Raw genomic sequence first — 20,314 nt, forward strand, 5'->3', positions numbered from 1 at the left:
ATCAGACTTGAGTTCAGAAAGTATTTATAAGTCTAAAAATATTGAACAATTTAAAAAATAAAATACTCTATGATGACACTTACATCGGAGTACATGCAGATATTCAAATCAGATATGAGTTCAGAAAGTTACTGTGAAAATGTGTATGAATACCTAACAGAGGGTTTTTTAACATCCTTAACCCCTTTTTGGGTCAGGCACGGATGATATAAACACCTACATTTGAAATCAAGTACAGAAGCTTACAGCAGAATTGCGTACAGTTACTTACATGTATAATGTACATTAAAATTGGCATTAAAAAGTTACAGTAGCAGTGAGTTAAAATACTTACATCAGAATTTAGTACATCTACACACTCATGTAAAGATCTGGCAGACTGTCTCGATGGAAGTCGGTGTAATGGTTTAAACATCTTAATCTCAGTTTGTACACCAACATCGAACTTGGTGTCTTCATCCTCAGAGTCACCTTTATCTCCAATACTAAACTTTGGTAAAAAATTTTGTTGTGGTTCAGTGAAACTAACTGCAGGAAGCTTCAGGAAGTCTGCAATGAAAAAATGGTGTAGTATGCAAATCTCCTCCACAGACCTATAACTGCTTCCTGATTTACTATGTATCACCTAAGCTAGTTTAAAGATTCTGCTATACCAGATGTGAAAGAATAATCAAAGGAACCAAGGTTATAGCGGTAATCAAAAGAATGTAATCCAGGGACAAAGACCAGACATGGAAAACAGACATACACAGCAAAGAACATAAAGTAACTAAAATCATACATACAAAGTAACAAAAGTAAATGAGCAAGTCGGACTCCCCTAAACTGGGAGCATGGACCAGGTGCAACGGTACGGTAGTGAAAAAAATCAGAGGGCATGAGCATTACTCATTACAAATCTGTGAAGCTGATTCCAGTGTATGTTTACTAATTTGCATATATATCAAGGTTTGGTTAAGCAGTGACTGTGGCAGAGGTGGAAAGCTTCGAAATAGCAAATATACCCTCTGTGCATGTATGTCGTAATTGACAATAAATATGTTCATGTATTACCCTAAAACTAGCATGTACTTTTAAAAGTCCCTGGGAACATTATTAGTTTTACAAACAGCAAGGATATCACTTAACAGTGAAATTATGACTTTGTGCCTTTGACCTTTGTTATATAATCTTGAAAATCAAAATGTTCTAGAAAAACATAGAACTGAGCATGTGCAAAGTTAAGTCAAAATCTGTAAAAAAGGAATTAACTCAAAACTGATATTACCAAGGTGCTCAGGATAAACAGATTGATCTAAGGACAAACAAAGCATTGTGCTACTACATGAATACCACCATTCAACTTCATTGAAAAGGAGATCATTTGTGCATAGAATATTTGAAATATAAATTTTAAACCAGTACAGAAACAACTAAAATGTACTGCATCTGTTTTGAAAGCAAACACAATTATTTCACAACACAAGAAGTCTGTGCAATAAAAAATTCCATTATACTATCTGACATTATTGCATTGTTTCCTTCAAATCATTTTGTACCTCCCAGTGATAGATAATCAATTAATTACATATACAGTGAAACTTCTCAAAACCGGCGGGTTTATAGGGGTGGCCGGTTTTGTGAAAAAATTGCAATGCATTCTACGAGCTGTTTCTATTAATGTTTTCTATAACCCTACACCTTGGCAGTTTGTTGGTTAAGACATGTTTAATGTCAATTCAAAACTTTTGGCCTTTTATTACATTTCAAAGTTTGCATCATTTGTAAATGATTTGATTTTACAAATGGTACTGCCGACAAAATAATGTTCACGGTTTTGAAAACGTGTATTAAAGATCTAAGGGCTATTGATAGTAATTAATTATTTGTATTGTTTTTGTAAACTGCCTATCAACAAAGTCTAATAATTTCACCCCTATGTTGTTTGGCTTGGGTACAAATCACATTAAATGACAGTTAAAAGATCGTACTATTAAATGACCCTGGTTGCCTGACGTGTGTACACATCGATTAACATCCAACCAGTGACAAAATGTAATGTCTGGATTAAACTACTGTCCCTTCAATTATAATCTGTACACTGATGAAATGCAAACCGGCCAGTGAATGAATTATTAATTACATAATATTACGTAATCATTTACAGTTTTGTTGACACATTTATTACAGGTGAACAATAACAAGGCGACCGGAATTGAGAGGTTGTTTTTGTTTAAAATATGTAACTAAAACTGTGAAAAACCGGCCGATGTACGGTTTTAGGGTGTGGCCGGTATATTGAAGACAAAACACACAGGTTTTAAGGTATATTGGCCAAGACTTTTGAAAACGGCCGGTTTGAAGGGAAGACCGGTTTTCAGAGGGTCCGGTTTGGAGAAGTTTCACTGTATATCTTGCATTTTAATGTTTATGAAAAAAATCTAGTTAACAAGCAAAATGGAAATTCAGAAAACTATATATTTCCTATTTCTTCATGCAGCAATGAAATCAATAATCAGCTACAAATCCTTTACCTGTTTCATCTTTAGCAATAGTCTGGCTGTCAACAACATCCATAGTCTGTGACTCACTATCTCTGAGAGTATCTGAAACCTGTCGTATACGAGGAACTACCTCTAAAGTCCTCCTCAATTCTTCCTGTATACTCTCATCAAAGAACATGTACTTGACTATCAAGAATACACCAAGTACTAACATGAAAGTATAGTCTATATGATGTGTAAGCATCCTGTAAACAAAAAATGTTTATGATAAAAATTCTGCAATAACAAATATAGTACATGTATGAAAGGCCTCTTATCTCATTCAAAAATATTTTTATTTAAAAAAAAAATTAAGAAACAAATGATTTGTGCTAATAATGTGTTTTTAAAAAAAATATGATTTTGATGCCTGTTAAGAGGCTGTCCATGCAAAAATCAGGCAGTGGGTTACACATGACAAATTTTGCTTTCAGAAAATTTTCACCTATTTCATATCACAAATGCACTCTTTCTCAATGTTGAATGTTGGTTTTTAATTAACTGTAACAATTGAAAAAAAATAAATTACATGAAAAAGCACTGAAATTCATTGAAAAAAGGGAGATAACTCTTCAAATTTAGCAAAATTTTGTTGCTTTGTTAGGAAACCTAAACAATAGGCTCCCATGAGCCTGAATCACTCACCTAGTTGAATTTTTTCTTTCAAGGGCAATATAATTAACAAGAAGATGTCCAACAATTTTGACTCAAGAAGACTTTGGTAGGACTTATCATAAGGATCATTTCAGCAATTGAAAGTTTCTATATATCATAGTTTTCAAGAATTTCGCTAAACTTAACGGTTTTGGAGATATATGCAAAAATCATTTTACGAGCCATCCATTGTCAATTTAAAACAAACTTTATATTACTTGACATATACATAACACTGAAACAAAAATTCAGAGGTTAAATTCAATTTAACCTGTGCCACTCATATTATAGGATCTGCCTAATATTTACATGGGCAGCCTTTTAATATTTACTCATGTGAATCATTTTTAAAACTTTTTAAGTTCAATTATTATTATGTGTATTAACTAACACATGTACAATGTAAATGGTATTTTTGGATAAAAATATTATTTCATGGGTGTGCCTCAGTGTGAACTTATCCATAAATTAGGAGTTTTTTTAAAATGTTTGCAAACAAGTTGCATATTATACAACAATGGAACCTCACTACAATGCTGACTAAATCTTTTCTGAAGCTAATGATTCAAGTTGTTGCTTTTGTTCAAAATAATTGAAATATTTCCAGAGTCCCTATTTTTCAGTCATTACAGGTATGTGTGATGTTGGTATCAAGTGCATATAACATGAAAATCATATAACACATCACATATAAAATGAGTATGCACTTAAATATGCTTTATAGCATACAGCAAACATATTAATTTTCGTTTTTTTTGTTTTTTTTTCTTGTGAAAAATAGTACCTGTAAAATTGATTTTTCAAAACTATATAATGTTAACCCATGTTAAGACCGTGATACCCATGAATATGTTCACTTGACAGAATCTGCAAAAATCAGCAACTGCGAAAACTAGTATGTGTACAGTACACAAATCGTACACTGAGCACAATATGAGCATAGCACTACGAAAATTACCAATTTCAGGAGATGTGTCAATCAGCTAATAAAGTATGCTAATTGATTGACTAATACTTTACATCCTATGGCTGATAATTCCTGCATTTCAGAACAAGTCTTTTATACTGGTATGACACATTGAGCCAGAAATTTGTGCTAGCTCTGCTCACAGAAGCAACAGCCTGCAGGTAAGCATGTCATTCAATTCCGACAATCAACCAATTGTCACATTATCTCATATATGCTACCTACCTCAGTATAAAATATTGTAAAGATGTCATCTCAATTGGTTTTTCTCTGTCCATTATTTTCGTTGTGGTAAGTAAACTAGTAAATTGCATATCTTTACCGCCTTCTGCTAAAAATCTACTATGTACATGAACTATGATTAAACCAAATGACTGAAAAAAAAGAGGGAAAATATGTCACAGTTACAAGAGTAACATAACTTTTTATCAAAATATATTTTATAAACAATAGATAAAGATCAATATCAGAAACACCTTAATATAAAGAATTATTTAACAATAAAAAAACAAGTATGTTCAGAAAAGAATGAAAAAGTAACAAAGAAAGAAAATAGCCACAAGCGTTTTTTTTGTTTTTTTTTGTGAAAATTTTTGGCATCATCATAAGCCAACATAAAGGGTTAAAACAAAATTGTTTACCTTAATTGGTTTATTTAATAATAATAATGATATAAAAAATACATGTACTCCATCAAAGCTAAATTTTACCTATGATTAAACACATCTTATTTTATGATATTCCTAAATACACCATATATTCACCATGATAATCTTTATATGTTGTATTACAGGGTTAGGTTTTTTCTCATCCTCATTATCAAGACCTCTAGATAACTGCTGTAGCTTTAGAAGTGGGGTACCATGGTTCTTAGTTCTAGAAATCTATAATAAAAATATGTGGTCAGCAGTGAAGAAAATTAAGTCATGCAAAGATCGACTTATTAAGGGCTTTCCCTACATGGGAAAGACCTTATTGTTTTTCTAATGTTTATTTTTTGTTTTATTCTTTTGTCATTTGCAAAATTTTCTTTGACATGCTCTCCCCTATTCATCTTTCAAGTATCATTACCAAATTTGGACCATCGATAGAGCTCATTAAGGACTTTTAAAAGATGACCTGGTGAAGAATTCAATAATCCACTGTAGAAGTTATCTCCCTTTTGTTGGCATTTTTCTCAACATGGTCCCTCGAACTCATTTTTCAGGATATCATGACGATATTTGGTAAACATGTAGATGTCATCATGTTCAATTAGGAAATTACCCTGCTAAGGATTTCATTATCATCTTTCAGAGTTATATCCCTTTAAAACAATTTCTTTCAATCCCTCATTTCTTGAAATCCATAATAGATAGAATAAATCTAGAAACGGTTTCATGTACATAAGCAGATGACCTAATTTATAAACATAGATTTGTATTTTGTTATCAAACCATATGGGAGTCATATCCCTAGAAATATCATACTAAAATTTTAAAAAACTATATTACGAGAACCGTAAGTTGTAGAGACATGGGACCTTCATCAATAATTTTTGGTCCATGTGTCCTTTCATTTGCATCGAAGGTCAAAGGTCACAAAGTGCTATTTTTTTTCATTTCCAGCATTTACACGGTCCTGTTTCGTTATCTTTCAAGATATCATTACAAAATTTGACCCATCAATAGATCTCATTTAGGACTTTTACAGGACAACCCCATGAAGAATTTCATCATCCATTGTAAAAGTTATCTCCCGCTTATTAGAGTCTTATCAATATGGTCAACATGGTCCCCCAAACTAATTTTTCAGGATATCATTATCATACTTGGTGAACATGTAGATGTCATCATGTTCTATTAGAAAATGACCCTGCTAAAGATTTCATTATCATCTTTAAAAGTTATGTCCTCTTAAAACAATTTCTTTTAATTGACAATATCTTGAAAACCATAATAGATAGAATCAATCTAAAAACTGTTTCATGTACACAAGAAGAAGACCTCATGAATAAACATAAACATGTATTTTAATATTAAATCATACAGGAGTTATATCCCTTGAAATATCATACTTAAGTTTTTAAAATATATATTTCGAGAATCGGAAGTTGTAGAAACATGGGACCTTCACCAATGATCTTTGGTCCATGTGACCTTTCATTTGCATCCAAGGTCAAAGGTCATAGAGTGCTAGAAAGCCTTCTCGCTGCAACCTACATGCCTTGATATTAAGAAAACAATAAGAGATAAGTGCATACATACAGCACATGAAATGACCCTCTCAATAAGCCCTACATTTTAAGACAAAATCTACAACTGTCAGAACTGTCTGTTCATAATTTATGAAAATTTACATGTTTTAAAAATTTTAAAAATATAAAAAACAATGATACTACAACAACTTAAAATTTTCATATTTTCCAATGGTTTGATATATTTCATCAATACCTATTTATAGATTTGATATTGCATCATTTTTCAACTTTGTCGAAGGGGGTCATGTGATATATCATTTTGAAGGTATAAATGAGGATATTTCAAATATCTGAGTTTCAACCATACATGTTCAAATAATAGGGTCATTAAGTGCAAAAATTAAAAGTTCTTAGAGGGTAAGGTTGTTGCATATCAAATGAATTGTCTTAAAGCATACATCCGAAATATCAATGTTTTGTCTCGAAATAAATGAGTTGGGTGAACACAATGAGTGCAAAACTTAAGTTGTTTATATAATTAGGTTGTCGCATATCAAATTAAAGGTCATAATGTGTACATTTCATTTTTTTTATACAGAAAAAGAACCCAGTTGGGGTTAATAAGTGCAAAATTCTAAAGTTCACAGAAAGTAGGGTTGTTATATATCTAACGAAAGGTCGTTGAGTTTACATTACAAAAATCATGATAGAAACATCAACAATTGCATTTGACAAGGTCACCAAATGCAAAAAGTCAAACTGTTGCAGATGTTTTAATGTGTATATTACAAAGAGGAAGTTTTCAAGGGAAAGGCCTTTCAATTGTTTAACAAACAACTGACATACTAGTTGATACTGAGTTTAGACACCTGAGTAGAATATGCAAAAAAATCATTAAAATCATAAGAATCTTCAAGACTTGCTTATCCTGGCCACATTATCCCAATCCAGAGACAAAAAAAGATAGGATACAATTTTCCTACAGTCTCTGAATAATGTAATTGCATAAGAATTATTTATTTGAAAAGGTGCGGTTGTGATACCACCATTACACACACATCAGTAAATGGACTGCATGGATTTTTTAAAATAAAAACTGTGGATTTTGATGAAATTTCAAAATAGTTTAACTTTGGTATTAAACTTTAGTACATAATGTAAACAAAAAAAATATGAAAATTTGTTCCTTTGGCTTAAAATTAGTATTTCTTCAAAGTATTTCCTATCATCTGATCTATCCTGTCAAATGAACATGTTCATGAGTATCAATTTTTGCAGTTTCAAAAAATTATAAGTGTTATACAGTGATAGAAATAAATTTCATGGGTATTCTTTTTCCACACTTTTTCTTTTCACAGCTAAAAATAACGAAAATTAGTATGTTTATACATTAATATATCTATTTTGTAAATTGTATTTTTTTCTGTGTTCCTACTTTGTTTCTGAGATCTCTTGATCTAATAACTACCTCCAGTATTAGTGAAAGGCATGATGGGTAAAATATCATGAACGCTAATATCTATATTTTGTAAATTCTATTTTTTTCTGTTCCTACTTTGTTTCTGAGATTTCTTGATCTAATAACTACCTCCATTATTAGTGAAAGGCATGATGGGTAAAATATCATGAACACTAATATCTATATTTTGTAAATTCTGTCGTTTTTCTGTTCCTACTTTGTTTCTGAGATTTCTTGATTTAATAACTACCTCCATTATTAGTGAAAGGCATGCTGGGTAAAATATCATGAATGCTAAGTAGTGGGCAACAACAGATAAACAACCATAACAACACACTGACTGTAACTGCTGAACCCCTGCAAATAAAAATACAAAATCATTATTCATTAGTCACGATAGCCTATGTGTATTTTAATCTAGTTTCAGTAGGGCCTAATTTATACATCAATGAATGGGAGAAGTTTGAGTAAATTCAAAATTACAACATTGACAATTTTCTATCAAAAAACTTCTCCCTGTCAAAGACAAATGGGAAAATTGAGCTCAAACAAGAAGAAGTTTTTGCTCACCATCCTTCTAGAAAAGATCCTGTGCAGGAAAGATAAGACAAAGAAGCAACTACTAACCTAAAGCTGATCAGCGGTATTGAATTTAGAGTTAACCGACAAACACCATAGTTGCAATTCAAACTATTGTGTGTTATCTTTTTACAAAAAGGATGTTGTCTTTAAAGTTTCAACTGTTTTCTTTTCAAATTTTAGCTACAACTTGCAAAAATAGACTTAAACAAATTAAAATTAATACATGTATGATTCTTTATGCTTGTGTATCATATATAATGAGAAAATAAAATTAATACATGTACATGCACTTTTTATATTGATGCACAATGTTTAATTGCTTTGCCATTTGTGTATCAATTATATTATAGATTTATACATTTCTGTAATAATATTATATACAATAATTATATACCATACTTTAACAAATACAGTGGATGCTACTTAATTGCATACTGTGAAAGTACTTTAATTTATGGATACCAATTTCCGTGGATCAGGGAAGAAACTTAAGTTTATGGATCTTAAATTCGTGGTTTTGAAGTTTTTCTGTATACCTATCGATGAGAATCAACTATTCGTCAGGAACCAAATTTCGTAGTTTGACCTACCCACGAAAACCACTAAAATTGGTACCCCACAACCTATAGTATTTTCACAGCATAACTGCATAGGAACCCCCCCCCCCCCAAAAAAAAAAAAAAAAAAAAAAAAAAATACAAAACAAAACAAAATCATATCTCATCTCTTCAATGTAAAGAATGCCTCAGATTTGCATAACATACATTTTTATATGGCCAAAATTAGAAATTAGTCAATCCTTTGACTATAAACTAAGGCAGGAATCTAATTAGACTTTTGAAAAGAATATAACCAATTAAAGCATTGAAAAATTTGATATTTTCCCTTAAATGATATTAATTTCTGTTAATTCATATTTTTCCTGACAAATAGGCTATATGATTAATAGGAATCCACTGTAATATATAATTAAACAAAGAATCTGCAAGGCCTAACATAAGATCTTGATTTTCAGCACCTCCAGTTTACGTAGAAACTTAACTACACATATTTATTATTATCCTGTGACGTCTACGAAAAATTTGTTAATTTAAAGTTGACTGTTGTATTTTATTTAGTTATCTGCCTCTTTATTTCTTAAGTTCCACTTATAAAGTGCCATGATCTGCCCAAAGCCTTATAGCATCATGGCAATGTGATGAAATTATGATTTAGTGTGATGCTATCTGAAATGGTTTTCCAGTAGATTGTGTTACAAATGTGATGCTATACTGTGGAAGTATTATTGTTCGTAGGATACCAATTTTCATGAGTTTGGTATACCATGAAATTTTGTTCCCAACAAAAATGGAAATTTCCCATTATTTGTATGATTGAATTGTCAAATCCATGAATTCAATAATCTATGAACTGATATAATTTTCAGATAACCACAAATATTTGGTACCTACAAATAAAAGTACTTCCACAGTAATTCAAACCAAAAACATGCTTTTCAAATTTTGTAGTTTACAAGGGTGCTTTCTGAAATTTCAAGGGGGAACACTGAGAGTGTGATAGAGATACAAAATGTCCACTAATCTTAAAGTAGATTACTTTTCTATCATCCAGGTCCAACATGAGCATGTTGGTGAAACACAGCCAAACATCAACAATTAATATATCTGTACATGTATATAAACTATGTTTTATTCTTGTATATACACATGTACATAGAGCAATGAGAAAAGTTTACATCACCTGTAAATCTTGACAAATCTACATGAATGTCATAGTACATGTATTAGCATTAAAATTATTAAAGTTATTCTATGAATAGTTTGGTATTTCAGTCTCACAGCAACCTTTATAAGAGCATTCTGTAAAACACAATGTCACAAAAATCAAACCCCCAAATTACATGAAAATGAGAAGGTATGTTCTAATATCTATTATTCTCAAACCCAAGTACAAACTTCAAGTACAGTTTATATCATAAGTGTCCCAAAAAAATTAATACAAATTAATAGACTTTATTGATCAAGCTCTCATACATGTATTTTATACTAACAACATATTGAGACTGTTATAGTGTTGAAATGATGATATTAAGAATATACAAAAATAGTTCTGAAATCACTGATGTATCTTAACCCTTTTTTGCCTCTTCATTAATATTTGCTATAATGTAATATAAGGAAGTAACAGCTCCTTGTATTAAATTAACTTTTGGTGTAGGATCAATTTTTTCCAATGTATTTTATTCGGCTACTTGTATTCTGACATTACAGATTTACAGCTCAGACATTAATGTAAGTTTCCAATTTGCACAGAATACAGCTTTAAATATAATTTTTCCCACCTGAATTTTTTATTCCAGTGTAATATCCTAAAAAAAGTATGTATGTCAAGGTTTTTTTTAATTGAGAATGGGATGGCTCTGAAAATGATTTTAAAGATTTTTAACAAAGCAATCAAATTTTGCACAAAACAAAGAGTTGTTTCCCTTTGTCAATGAATTTCTCAATACTTTCTATAGAGCTTATTTCATTTTAATCATTACAGTTCATCAAAAACAAACATTCAACTTTGAGAAAGGATGCATCTGTGGTATAAAATGGACGAATTTTTTTTTAAACATAAATTTGTCACATGCCATTATTAAACTGCCTTTTTTTTTTGCATGGACACCTTCTTCATTGGATATAGGACAGAAACAAATCTAAAAAAAAAATCAGTTTTTAAGATATGTAGCACTGCTCTTTGGCAGAATAGGGTGGTGTAGCATATGTAGCACTGCTCTTTGGCAGAATAGGGTGGTGTAGCATATATAGCACTGCTCTTTGGCAGAATAGGGTGATGTAGCATATATAGCACTGCTCTTTGCAGAATAGGGTGGTGTAGCATATATAGCACTGCTCTTTGGCAGAATAGGGTGGTGTAGCATATATAGCACTGCTCTTTGGCAGAATAGGGTGGTGTAGCATATATAGCACTGCTCTTTGCAGAATAGGGTGGTAGAGCATATATAGCACTGCTCTTTGGCAGAATAGGGTGGTGTAGCATATATAGCACTGCTCTTTGGCAGAATAGGGTGGTGTAGCATATATAGCACTGCTCTTTGGCAGAATAGGGAGGTAGAGCATATACAGCACTGCTCTTTGCAGAATAGGGTGGTAGAGCATATATAGCACTGCTCTTTGGCAGAATAGGGTGGTGTAGCATATATAGCACTGCTCTTTGGCAGAATAGGGTGGTGTAGCATATATAGCACTGCTCTTTGCAGAATAGGGTGGTGTAGCATATATAGCACTGCTCTTTGCAGAATAGGGTGGTGTAGTATATATAGCACTGCTCTTTGGCAGAATAGGGTGGTGTAGCATATATAGCACTGCTCTTTGGCAGAATAGGGTGGTGTAGCATATATAGCACTGCTCTTTGCAGAATAGGGTGGTAGAGCATATATAGCACTGCTCTTTGCAGAATAGGGTGGTGTAGCATATATAGTACTGCTCTTTGCAGAATAGGGTGGTGTAGCATATATAGCACTGCTCTTTGGCAGAATAGGGTGGTGTAGCATATATAGCACTGCTCTTTGGCAGAATAGGGTGGTGTAGCATATACAGCACTGCTCTTTGCAGAATAGGGTGGTGTAGCATATCATAGAACATGATTTTGCTTTATGTTTGTTCATGTTGATTACATGAAATTGGTAACACACTTAAGTTAAACATGACTTATTTTTGGGTAAAAATTTTAGAACGACTTTGGACAGGGATAAAAATTAGCAGTCGCCCAGTAGTCCTTGGCTACTAGATTTCAAGCTGGGCTACAACACTTTTAGGTTAAATTTAGTTGAACATATAGAAAATATTAAAAAAAATGTAGTCCAGGTTACCAGCTTGTATTTCCCAATTTTCCCCCTGATGGATCAGATTTCTTACCTGATAGGGTACCAACCCCTATGACCAGTAATTCACATATACTATCTAGTGTGATGGAAGGACCAAGTACTGTAAGTCCCTCAGCTATGTTGCTCTGGACTTCCTCCTGTGACTTTGATTTCAAAGCATACTTGGCAAGAGCACAAGCCTTAGAGAGATCAACTAACAGCAGAAAGAAGGGTAATGCATCTCTGAAAAAGGAGAAAGTAAAAATGATAGAATGAACCTGTCTAATCCATATCTCTTTAGAAGGGATTTTCTGTTTAGGCAGGTGTTTGGTTTACGCAGATTTAAAATTAATTGAAACATATATATAAATGTGTACATATATGAACTTCAGAAGATGTTTGGCTGAGACAAATTCCCAGTTAAATACGGTTTTGCTTAGTCAGGTTTCTATGTAATGAAATGGAATGAGAAGAAACAATTTATAATCAATATTATGAGCGCAGGATAATGTGTAGGTTCATGTCACTATGTGCATACTAACATTACTTTAGTGATATTTTGACTTAAAAGTATACCTTATATTCTGAAAACCAAGGAATTTTTCAAGTCATCTTTTTTTATCATTTTTTTCTGGTATCAATTTATTTTTGCTCATTTTTATATTTGTAATAATTCCTAAAATTGTTTTAAAATGATCTTTGAAGAAAATTATCACCACAGTTACGTTTTTTTTTTTTAGCTATATGGCTTACGGGGGAAAAAACAGCCAAAAATTGTAGCATTTATCAGATTTTAATATCAATGTTTTTAGTTTTACCATTCATTTGCTTGATCATATGTTTCAAAAATATATCCATTAACACACTTTCAAATTAATTCAAATGACTGTCTAGATTAATTGTGTAGAAAAATAGAATAATAGTTGCTTTAGACTAATAGTAACTGATAATATCCTGTGAAACTATTCAAATCATGTTCAAAATGGCTTTAAAAGTCAAAAACCACAGTTTGGATTTTGCTGAAAATTCAAGCGCTACTCTGTCTAAGAAGTGGGCAAAATGTATATAAGGTGTGGCACATGAAAGAAACAAATGCATTAACCAATTAATTATACCTGATATCCACCAAAAATAACCATAAAAATGTTTGTAAAACTTGCTCTTTTAAGATATTGATAGGTCAAATTTAGTTGAAATGCACTACAGAAAAAATGTCGGGAAAATTTTCCTGCACTTAGGATAAACTAAAATAGCTATTTGGTAGCTTTCTAGATGTACTGAATATATTTTAGGAAAAAATGACTAAATTGGGGAAAATGATGTGCCACCCTTATTGCTAGATTCTTACACAGAATGGTACTTAACTGAAATTATATTTTATGGTACTAAACAACTGCACAAAATTTTAAAAAAAAGTTCATGAATTTTTTTCTCAAGTAATCCTCTGGGAACCATTGGGGGGGATAGAAAAACGGACACACTTTTTAAAGGGTATAACATAATACCCCACCATTTTGTGTGACAGGGTATAAATATTGAACAAAACAGTTACTTACGTAAGTAAAGATACACTACCACCAACAACTTTAACAAGCACAAAGGTGAAAAACAAACTTGATGTTATCATCAAGGAACCTGAAATACCTGTAAAAAATATTCATATGGTATAAAATATTCATGCGGTATAAAATATTCATACAAAAAGAAAATCTAGGATGTTGTAAAAAAAAGTACATATACAAGTACTTTTATGCTAAGAAATACCTTTGAGCACTTTGTGATACACATGTATTCAAAATGTGTAAATATTGCCTTCCCTTAGCTTATGATTATCTCAACAAATTTACTGTGTCAGTAAAAACCAGAAAAATATTTGCTTTTCACCTTTTTGGTCCCTTATTCCTATACAGTTTAAAGTAAGTAACCTAGTGGTATGAATTCAATGAGATTCATAAACTTTTACTGAAGTTGTTATGCAGAGAAAATAGAATAATGTTTAGTCTTATATAAATCCCTTATCCAAAACAGATAACCTTAATATCAATCCAAGCCTGATAAAAGTCATGCAAAACTTCATACTGATCCATACCGTTAGCACTTATACTCATGTTAGCATGCAGTTTACCAGATGTGTACAGAAAAGGCTTTTGGTAGTAAAAAGTAAGTAGTACACTTCTGTCAACATAAATTTTAATTTTGCCACTCTCCACAGTGGAGATATCTTGAGTGGAGTCAAGGTGTCTCCACTCTCCACAGTGGAGTCACCATTTCAAAAATTGTTATTTACTACTCCTGTCTCCATACCAAGGTATGTTTCATGGTTCTAGCAATTTAATAACATTTCTCAGTTATGAATGGAAGAAAATAATGAAGAGTAATGAAAAGAAGCAATTTTATCCTAGTTTTTACCTTGGTGGAGTCACAGTGGAATCACAGTGGAGGACACGAGTAACTCCACTGTGGAGACACAGAAATTAAAATTTTTGTTGACGATAGTGTATACTGTCAAATACATGTATGAGGATGAATGACTGCCCAGCAGGCCTAAACTTAACTACAGAATGGTTGTATACTTACCGTATAAGCATTTTGAACCAAGATGGCGTATATTTCTGAACTGCAGATATATGTACATAACAGCTAAGCACCTTGTAACAGATAGTAACATCAACTCTGAACCATCTTCAGTCTACAAGAACAATATTTGTTTTACTTTCTCTCTAAGACCATTCGATAAATATTCCCTAGTTCTTAAGACAAATTACTCCCCCAAAAAAATCAAAATACATGCTACATACAGAATGTTAAAAATCAGGGCATCATCTATTGGGCCACCAATGGTCTTGTCAGTCCAATTTAGAAGGAGTCCGTGCCCATCTTGTACTTGACCATACCCTTCTGCCCTTACAACTTGACCAAAATGCCTTTGTGCCTTTTCATGTTTCAATATCATTTTGTTATTAAGATGAGCATAAATCTGACAAATGGCGTTAATTGCTGTTTAACAGATGAGGAAAAGTTTTTATAAGTGGTAAATAATCTTCCAGAAGCAATCATCTGATCAGGGTTATCGATGATGACTGGATCCAAATTAGATCTATCACAATTTTATGGACAGATAATCATTTGTTTTAATAATGATTAATTTCTACTGCACAATTAATTTGAAAAATACTGTCAATTTAACAGGCCTAAATTTTGTTGAACCACTAAAACTTTTTGGGTTTCAGGGTCCACAGCTGTTTTCTGATTTGGTTGCCCTATTTAGGGCTGCAGTCAAAACAGCTCCAAAATGGGATGTTGAACCACATGTGTAAATAATTATACAGGTAAAATTATATGTTTCTTTTTACCTCCCTTCAAAATTAATATATAAAAATAGCATTAGCATAAAATCACAGAAGTCTTTTTCAAAAACACAAGCAACAAACATGGGCTTACTGAATTACTACACTATTCTAACATGTTCATGTATATATATCTGGTTTTATTCTGAATTAGTCAAACAGGCTTTAACAAAAAAGTTTAACATTTATTTTGTCTGAAAGTCAAGTTCAAGTAAAAATTTTGTGTATTGCTGTCACATGATAGTAGTCGATATCTCAAAAACATACCTGGTTCTGCCCACACAAAGAATTCCAACCACAAATGCTACTTCCTGCAGTGAAAACACTTGCAGACAACAGACAAGTAACAATGGTAACAGAGCCAATGATTATCTCCCATGGATGTGAGGCACAAAAGTATCCATATGAGTGATACAAACTTGATAACATTTTCAAAGTTCTAATGGCTGAAAAAAAAATATTCAAAGATTACAATGATTCAGACAAGACGGCAGGATTTGATATTGAAGGTTGTCTTATTATCAGAGACAAGTAAAATTACCAGTTAGGCAAGTTAAAGTTAAATTACACTTGCCTGAAGGACAACTAAATTTTATGTATTTGTAAACATGTTGTCAACTTCAATATGGGCACATGAATTTTCATTTTGAACTTGCCCAATTTAACATGGTTCACAAAATGTTAATGTAAATTAAACCCCACTGTGCATTATAGTTAAGTCACCTCAACTGTAGTTTAAAATCAAAGGAAAAATGTCAACTGAATTTCATTCATGCAAAACAAAATACTATCAATAATAGTTCATACAAATGGCTAACTAATATGTAAGAAGCCAAAGCCAGTTAATTACAAAAAAAAATGTACCAGTAGAAATGTACATGTGCTGAAGGAACGGGATCTTAAAATGATTTCAAAAACATGTTGGTTTGGTTGCAAGAATAAATTACATGTATCTTATAGGGACTGAGATTCAGCAATGTTTTATATATGTAGTAGGTCTAAACCATCAATGGCTCAAAATGGCTCTGTCAAAAAGGATTTAATTCAGAAGTGATTGCTTTACAGTTTACCAGTAAACCTAGAACAGTTGTTATTTTTGCATAATTTTTTTAACAAATCAAAGATGTTAACATTGCTTAAAATTTAAAAAAAATTGTAAAGTTCAAGGTTGAGTTTGATATACATTTATAATCCACCTTTTCAGAAAAAAATTCTTGCATTCTCCAAGCTGGTTGAGACGTCATCCATACCAACAATGTTGAACATGGATATCATACTCAAACTGTTATTGATAAATGAAATGTGTTTTGAAAAAAAAAATATCATGCAAACCAATCTTATATTTTATGAGTGCTAAAGTCTTTCTAATGTAATGTAATGACAATTTGTGTTCACCCATATTTGGAGGGTCTGCTGAAAATCATGTGTTTACAATTTGGAACTTCATCATTCATGCAATGGACAATTCTTCCAAAGGACAAGACTACTAAAGTGTTCTATTATTATATGCTACAATGTACATGTGTAATTAGGCCAAACATAAAAATATGTTTGTTTGCTGTTCCCCTACCAAATGGTTTGAAGCTTGGGTCTGCTGCAAATTATGTTTACAATTCTTCCAAAGGACAAGACTACTAAAGTCTTCTATTATTATATGCTACAATGTACATGTGTAATTAGGCCAAACATAAAAATATGTTTGTTTGCTGTTCCCCTACCAAATGATTTGAAGCTTGGGTCGGTAGGTAGGAAATTTTTTTTATTTTATTGAAATTTTTGAAAAGGAACAAATGCAGATTAAGTGTATAAGGGAAGTGACATATGAAAGGTAATAAGTTAGTCTCCGTGTCTTTGATGACTTGTTATTATATTATCCTTATTTCTATGTTGTTTATGAAGTTGTACAAAAAGTGTGTATCAGCAGAGTTAGAAATAGTAGCCTGCCCGCCAGCCCGAGACTGGCTATTTTTTGGCGGGGCTGGCTAATTTTAGCAAAAATCTATATAGCCATATAGTAAATGTATTGAAAAATTGTATTCAGGACTGGCTAGAATTTGAGTGAGTTTCCTTAGTAACCCTGGTATCAGTTATATCATTGATATGCTACATGTTATTTGTAATGGTAATGTTCTATGTCTTGAAACTTAATACATGTACATCTTTCTATATCTTTTGTAAATGATACAATGTATAAGGACACAAGAATTTGAAATTGAAATCATCGACGTAATAGAATGGAACAAACTGTTTATTTAATATCAAACAGAACAAAAAATGTCAGACTAGAAACATTTACTAGTGAATGTTGACAGAGTTGTTGCTCCACCCATCATACATGTAAAATCATTAAAAGCACTAGGTCCAGGTCTTTAGTTATTGTTTGTGTTTACTGTTGAGTGTTTGCCATGGCATCTCTCAAAACTTCAAAAATGATATATTAAAATATTTTATCAAAATCGTGAACCACTGTAATCACCTCTTCAAAGTCTGGTTTAAAATTAACTGAGAAAATTTACACCATTAGCTATTTGTCCAAGACAGACACTTTTTATCAAGGGTCAAATCATAGGGATGTACATGTACATGTATTCCAACACATCTTATAGATATTTCCATGCGAATTTTGTTGGGATATTGTAAAGAAAAATTTTTTTTATTAATAACAAATGGCACATTTTTTTTTTTAAGTTTTCCTGTATTTTATTTTGACAGAGGAACAGAACATAAGGACTTAGCCTCATTGGGCCAAGCATCCATCTTAAAATCACATTGATTAAGTAAGTTGAGATGGCGCTTTAAAAAAGGTCAATTACCAGATTTTCCAAACATTTTCACAACATGCATCAACAGAACGGCTAAAATAATATCAGCATTTCGATCTCTACCCACAAAAAAAAAAAAATAGCATCAGAGATTTGGCAATAAAATAAATCGGTCGGGCCCTTCAAATCAGGTGGGTCGGTGAACAGCAAACATACATATTTTTAATTTAGACCTACATGTAAGTGACAAGTTTATTGGTAAGGTCTTTATAGCTTATAAACTTAATCCTCTTATGGGTAACAACATCCCAGTGACAACCAGAATTTTTTACAGATTACATCCCAGTAATCTTGAATTTCAGTATGCATTTTTTTTTTCAGGACAATTAAGGAAAATTTCATTGTGAAGAAAATTCAAGAAGAAAACATTTATCATTCTGAATGCACCAGAATTCAACATGCACATTTTCAGAGAAAAAGGTCAAAATAATCTGATGCCAAAATATCCCAATTAAGGTATTTTTCTATTGTAAATACACCACCATCAACCAAAATTCTAATTTCTCCACTCTTCACAGTGGAGTCACTCATGTCCTCCACCATGGCTTCATCAAAGTAAAAACTAGGATAAAATTGCTCCATTTCATTACTTTTCAATATTTTTTTCAATCCATAACTGAGAAATATTATTTAACTGCTAGTACTGTTAAAAATACCTTGGTATAATGACAGGAGTAGTAAACTACAGACAATTTTCTAAATGGCGACTCCATTGTGGTGAAATTAAAAGTTGTGCTGATAGTATTGTACACGTACATGTATCTTCTGATATATAGCCCCGTGCAGGTCCGGGTGTTAATAGAATAGGCCTGCAGCAGCGCTAAGCTTGTAGTATAAGGCGACTAAATAGTGCTCAGAAACCTAGCCGGGGGCTGGGCACTCTGTCCACAGAGCAACTGGCGTGTTACATGCTGGGGTTGTCAGGCTATAATACGGAAAACCTGACTGCAAACCATAGTGGTGCACCGTGTTGGGAAAGATGCCACGTTCCTCGCACGTTAAAGAACCCTGCTGTGGTATTTGATAGGAGTAGGAACCTTTGCGCTCCGCCACAGGAGGCTAAATTGCTCGACCTTACCCATCCCCCCTTTTTCCAGTGGCAATCAAAATTTGTCGACCCTATTATCCTTGTGACCCATCCTTTTTTTTCATTTCATGTTCATTGTCTGAATATAGCTGAAATATTGCTGCTCACACGTTAAACCCCAACAAACAAAAATCTTCGGATATAGAAATTAATATTTATATACTCTGGAATAAACCGTTCAAAACATAGTTAAAAAAAACAGTTTTTTTTTTTTATAAAGAAGAAAGCTGCTACTGATTTTGAAATAGATTTTTGGGTTCTATGTATGCTTAACTACAGGCACCATTACTGGCACTAGTTGTATAACATAAAACCACGCATTTTATGTTTATCTTTCATGTTTTCATCGGATATTTTCATTTTTTGTTTACAGTCAAATACAGACCACCCTTTCTGCAGTTAATGTTTTCTCTGATCTTACAACCAACCTCTTGATGTAATTAGCATATCAAACTAACATATCCAAATAAAAAAAGAAGGGTGGCAGGGTCAGAGGAAATTCAGACTACTCCCCATCAACCAAGTTATTGGTGCTAAGCTTAGCATGTACATATTTTAAAATTTGATTTCAAGCTCCAGTCCAGCACGGCAGCAAACTAACTACTACAATACTAGTAATACTTTTGAATGAATTAATCAAAGACACTTTTTTTCTTACCTCATCAACTGAATATAAAACCAAACCTCACATTACATATCTATTTTGTAAATACGACAAGGTTACTTGTGTAATCAATAGCATGGATATAGCATGGTGTAAATCAATGACAAATTTTATCATTTCCGGTTCTATTTTTAGAAAAGGAAAGTAAGGCAAATGATTG

General features: G+C 32.2%; 1 protein-coding gene across 2 annotated transcripts in view; it reads right to left on the reverse strand.

Moving 5' to 3' along the window:
* Positions 1-20,280, reverse strand: part of LOC148621347 (3-hydroxy-3-methylglutaryl-coenzyme A reductase-like) — a 33,114-nt gene extending 12,834 nt beyond the window's left edge. The window contains exons 1-10 of one of the 2 annotated variants that reach the window (XM_088575546.1): positions 20,149-20,280; positions 15,849-16,027; positions 14,812-14,923; positions 13,791-13,878; positions 12,287-12,477; positions 8,032-8,138; positions 4,908-5,027; positions 4,369-4,517; positions 2,514-2,728; positions 335-549 (exon numbers count right to left, since the gene is read on the reverse strand). In XM_088575546.1, the coding sequence (XP_088431672.1) occupies positions 335-549; positions 2,514-2,728; positions 4,369-4,517; positions 4,908-5,027; positions 8,032-8,138; positions 12,287-12,477; positions 13,791-13,878; positions 14,812-14,923; positions 15,849-16,010 (1,359 nt within the window). In that variant the 5' untranslated portion in view covers positions 16,011-16,027; positions 20,149-20,280. Of the gene's footprint in view, positions 1-334; positions 550-2,513; positions 2,729-4,368; positions 4,518-4,907; positions 5,028-7,910; positions 8,139-12,286; positions 12,478-13,790; positions 13,879-14,811; positions 14,924-15,848; positions 16,028-20,148 lie in introns of those variants that run through there. The other variant, XM_088575547.1, reaches the window with a different exon arrangement.
* Positions 20,281-20,314: the final 34 nt, after the last annotated feature.

The sequence above is a fragment of the Perna viridis genome, chromosome 3 (assembly GCF_037379345.1).
Source record: "Perna viridis isolate PV_CMFRI_1.1 ecotype Kerala chromosome 3, ASM3737934v1, whole genome shotgun sequence".
NCBI lineage: Eukaryota > Metazoa > Mollusca > Bivalvia > Mytilida > Mytilidae > Perna > Perna viridis.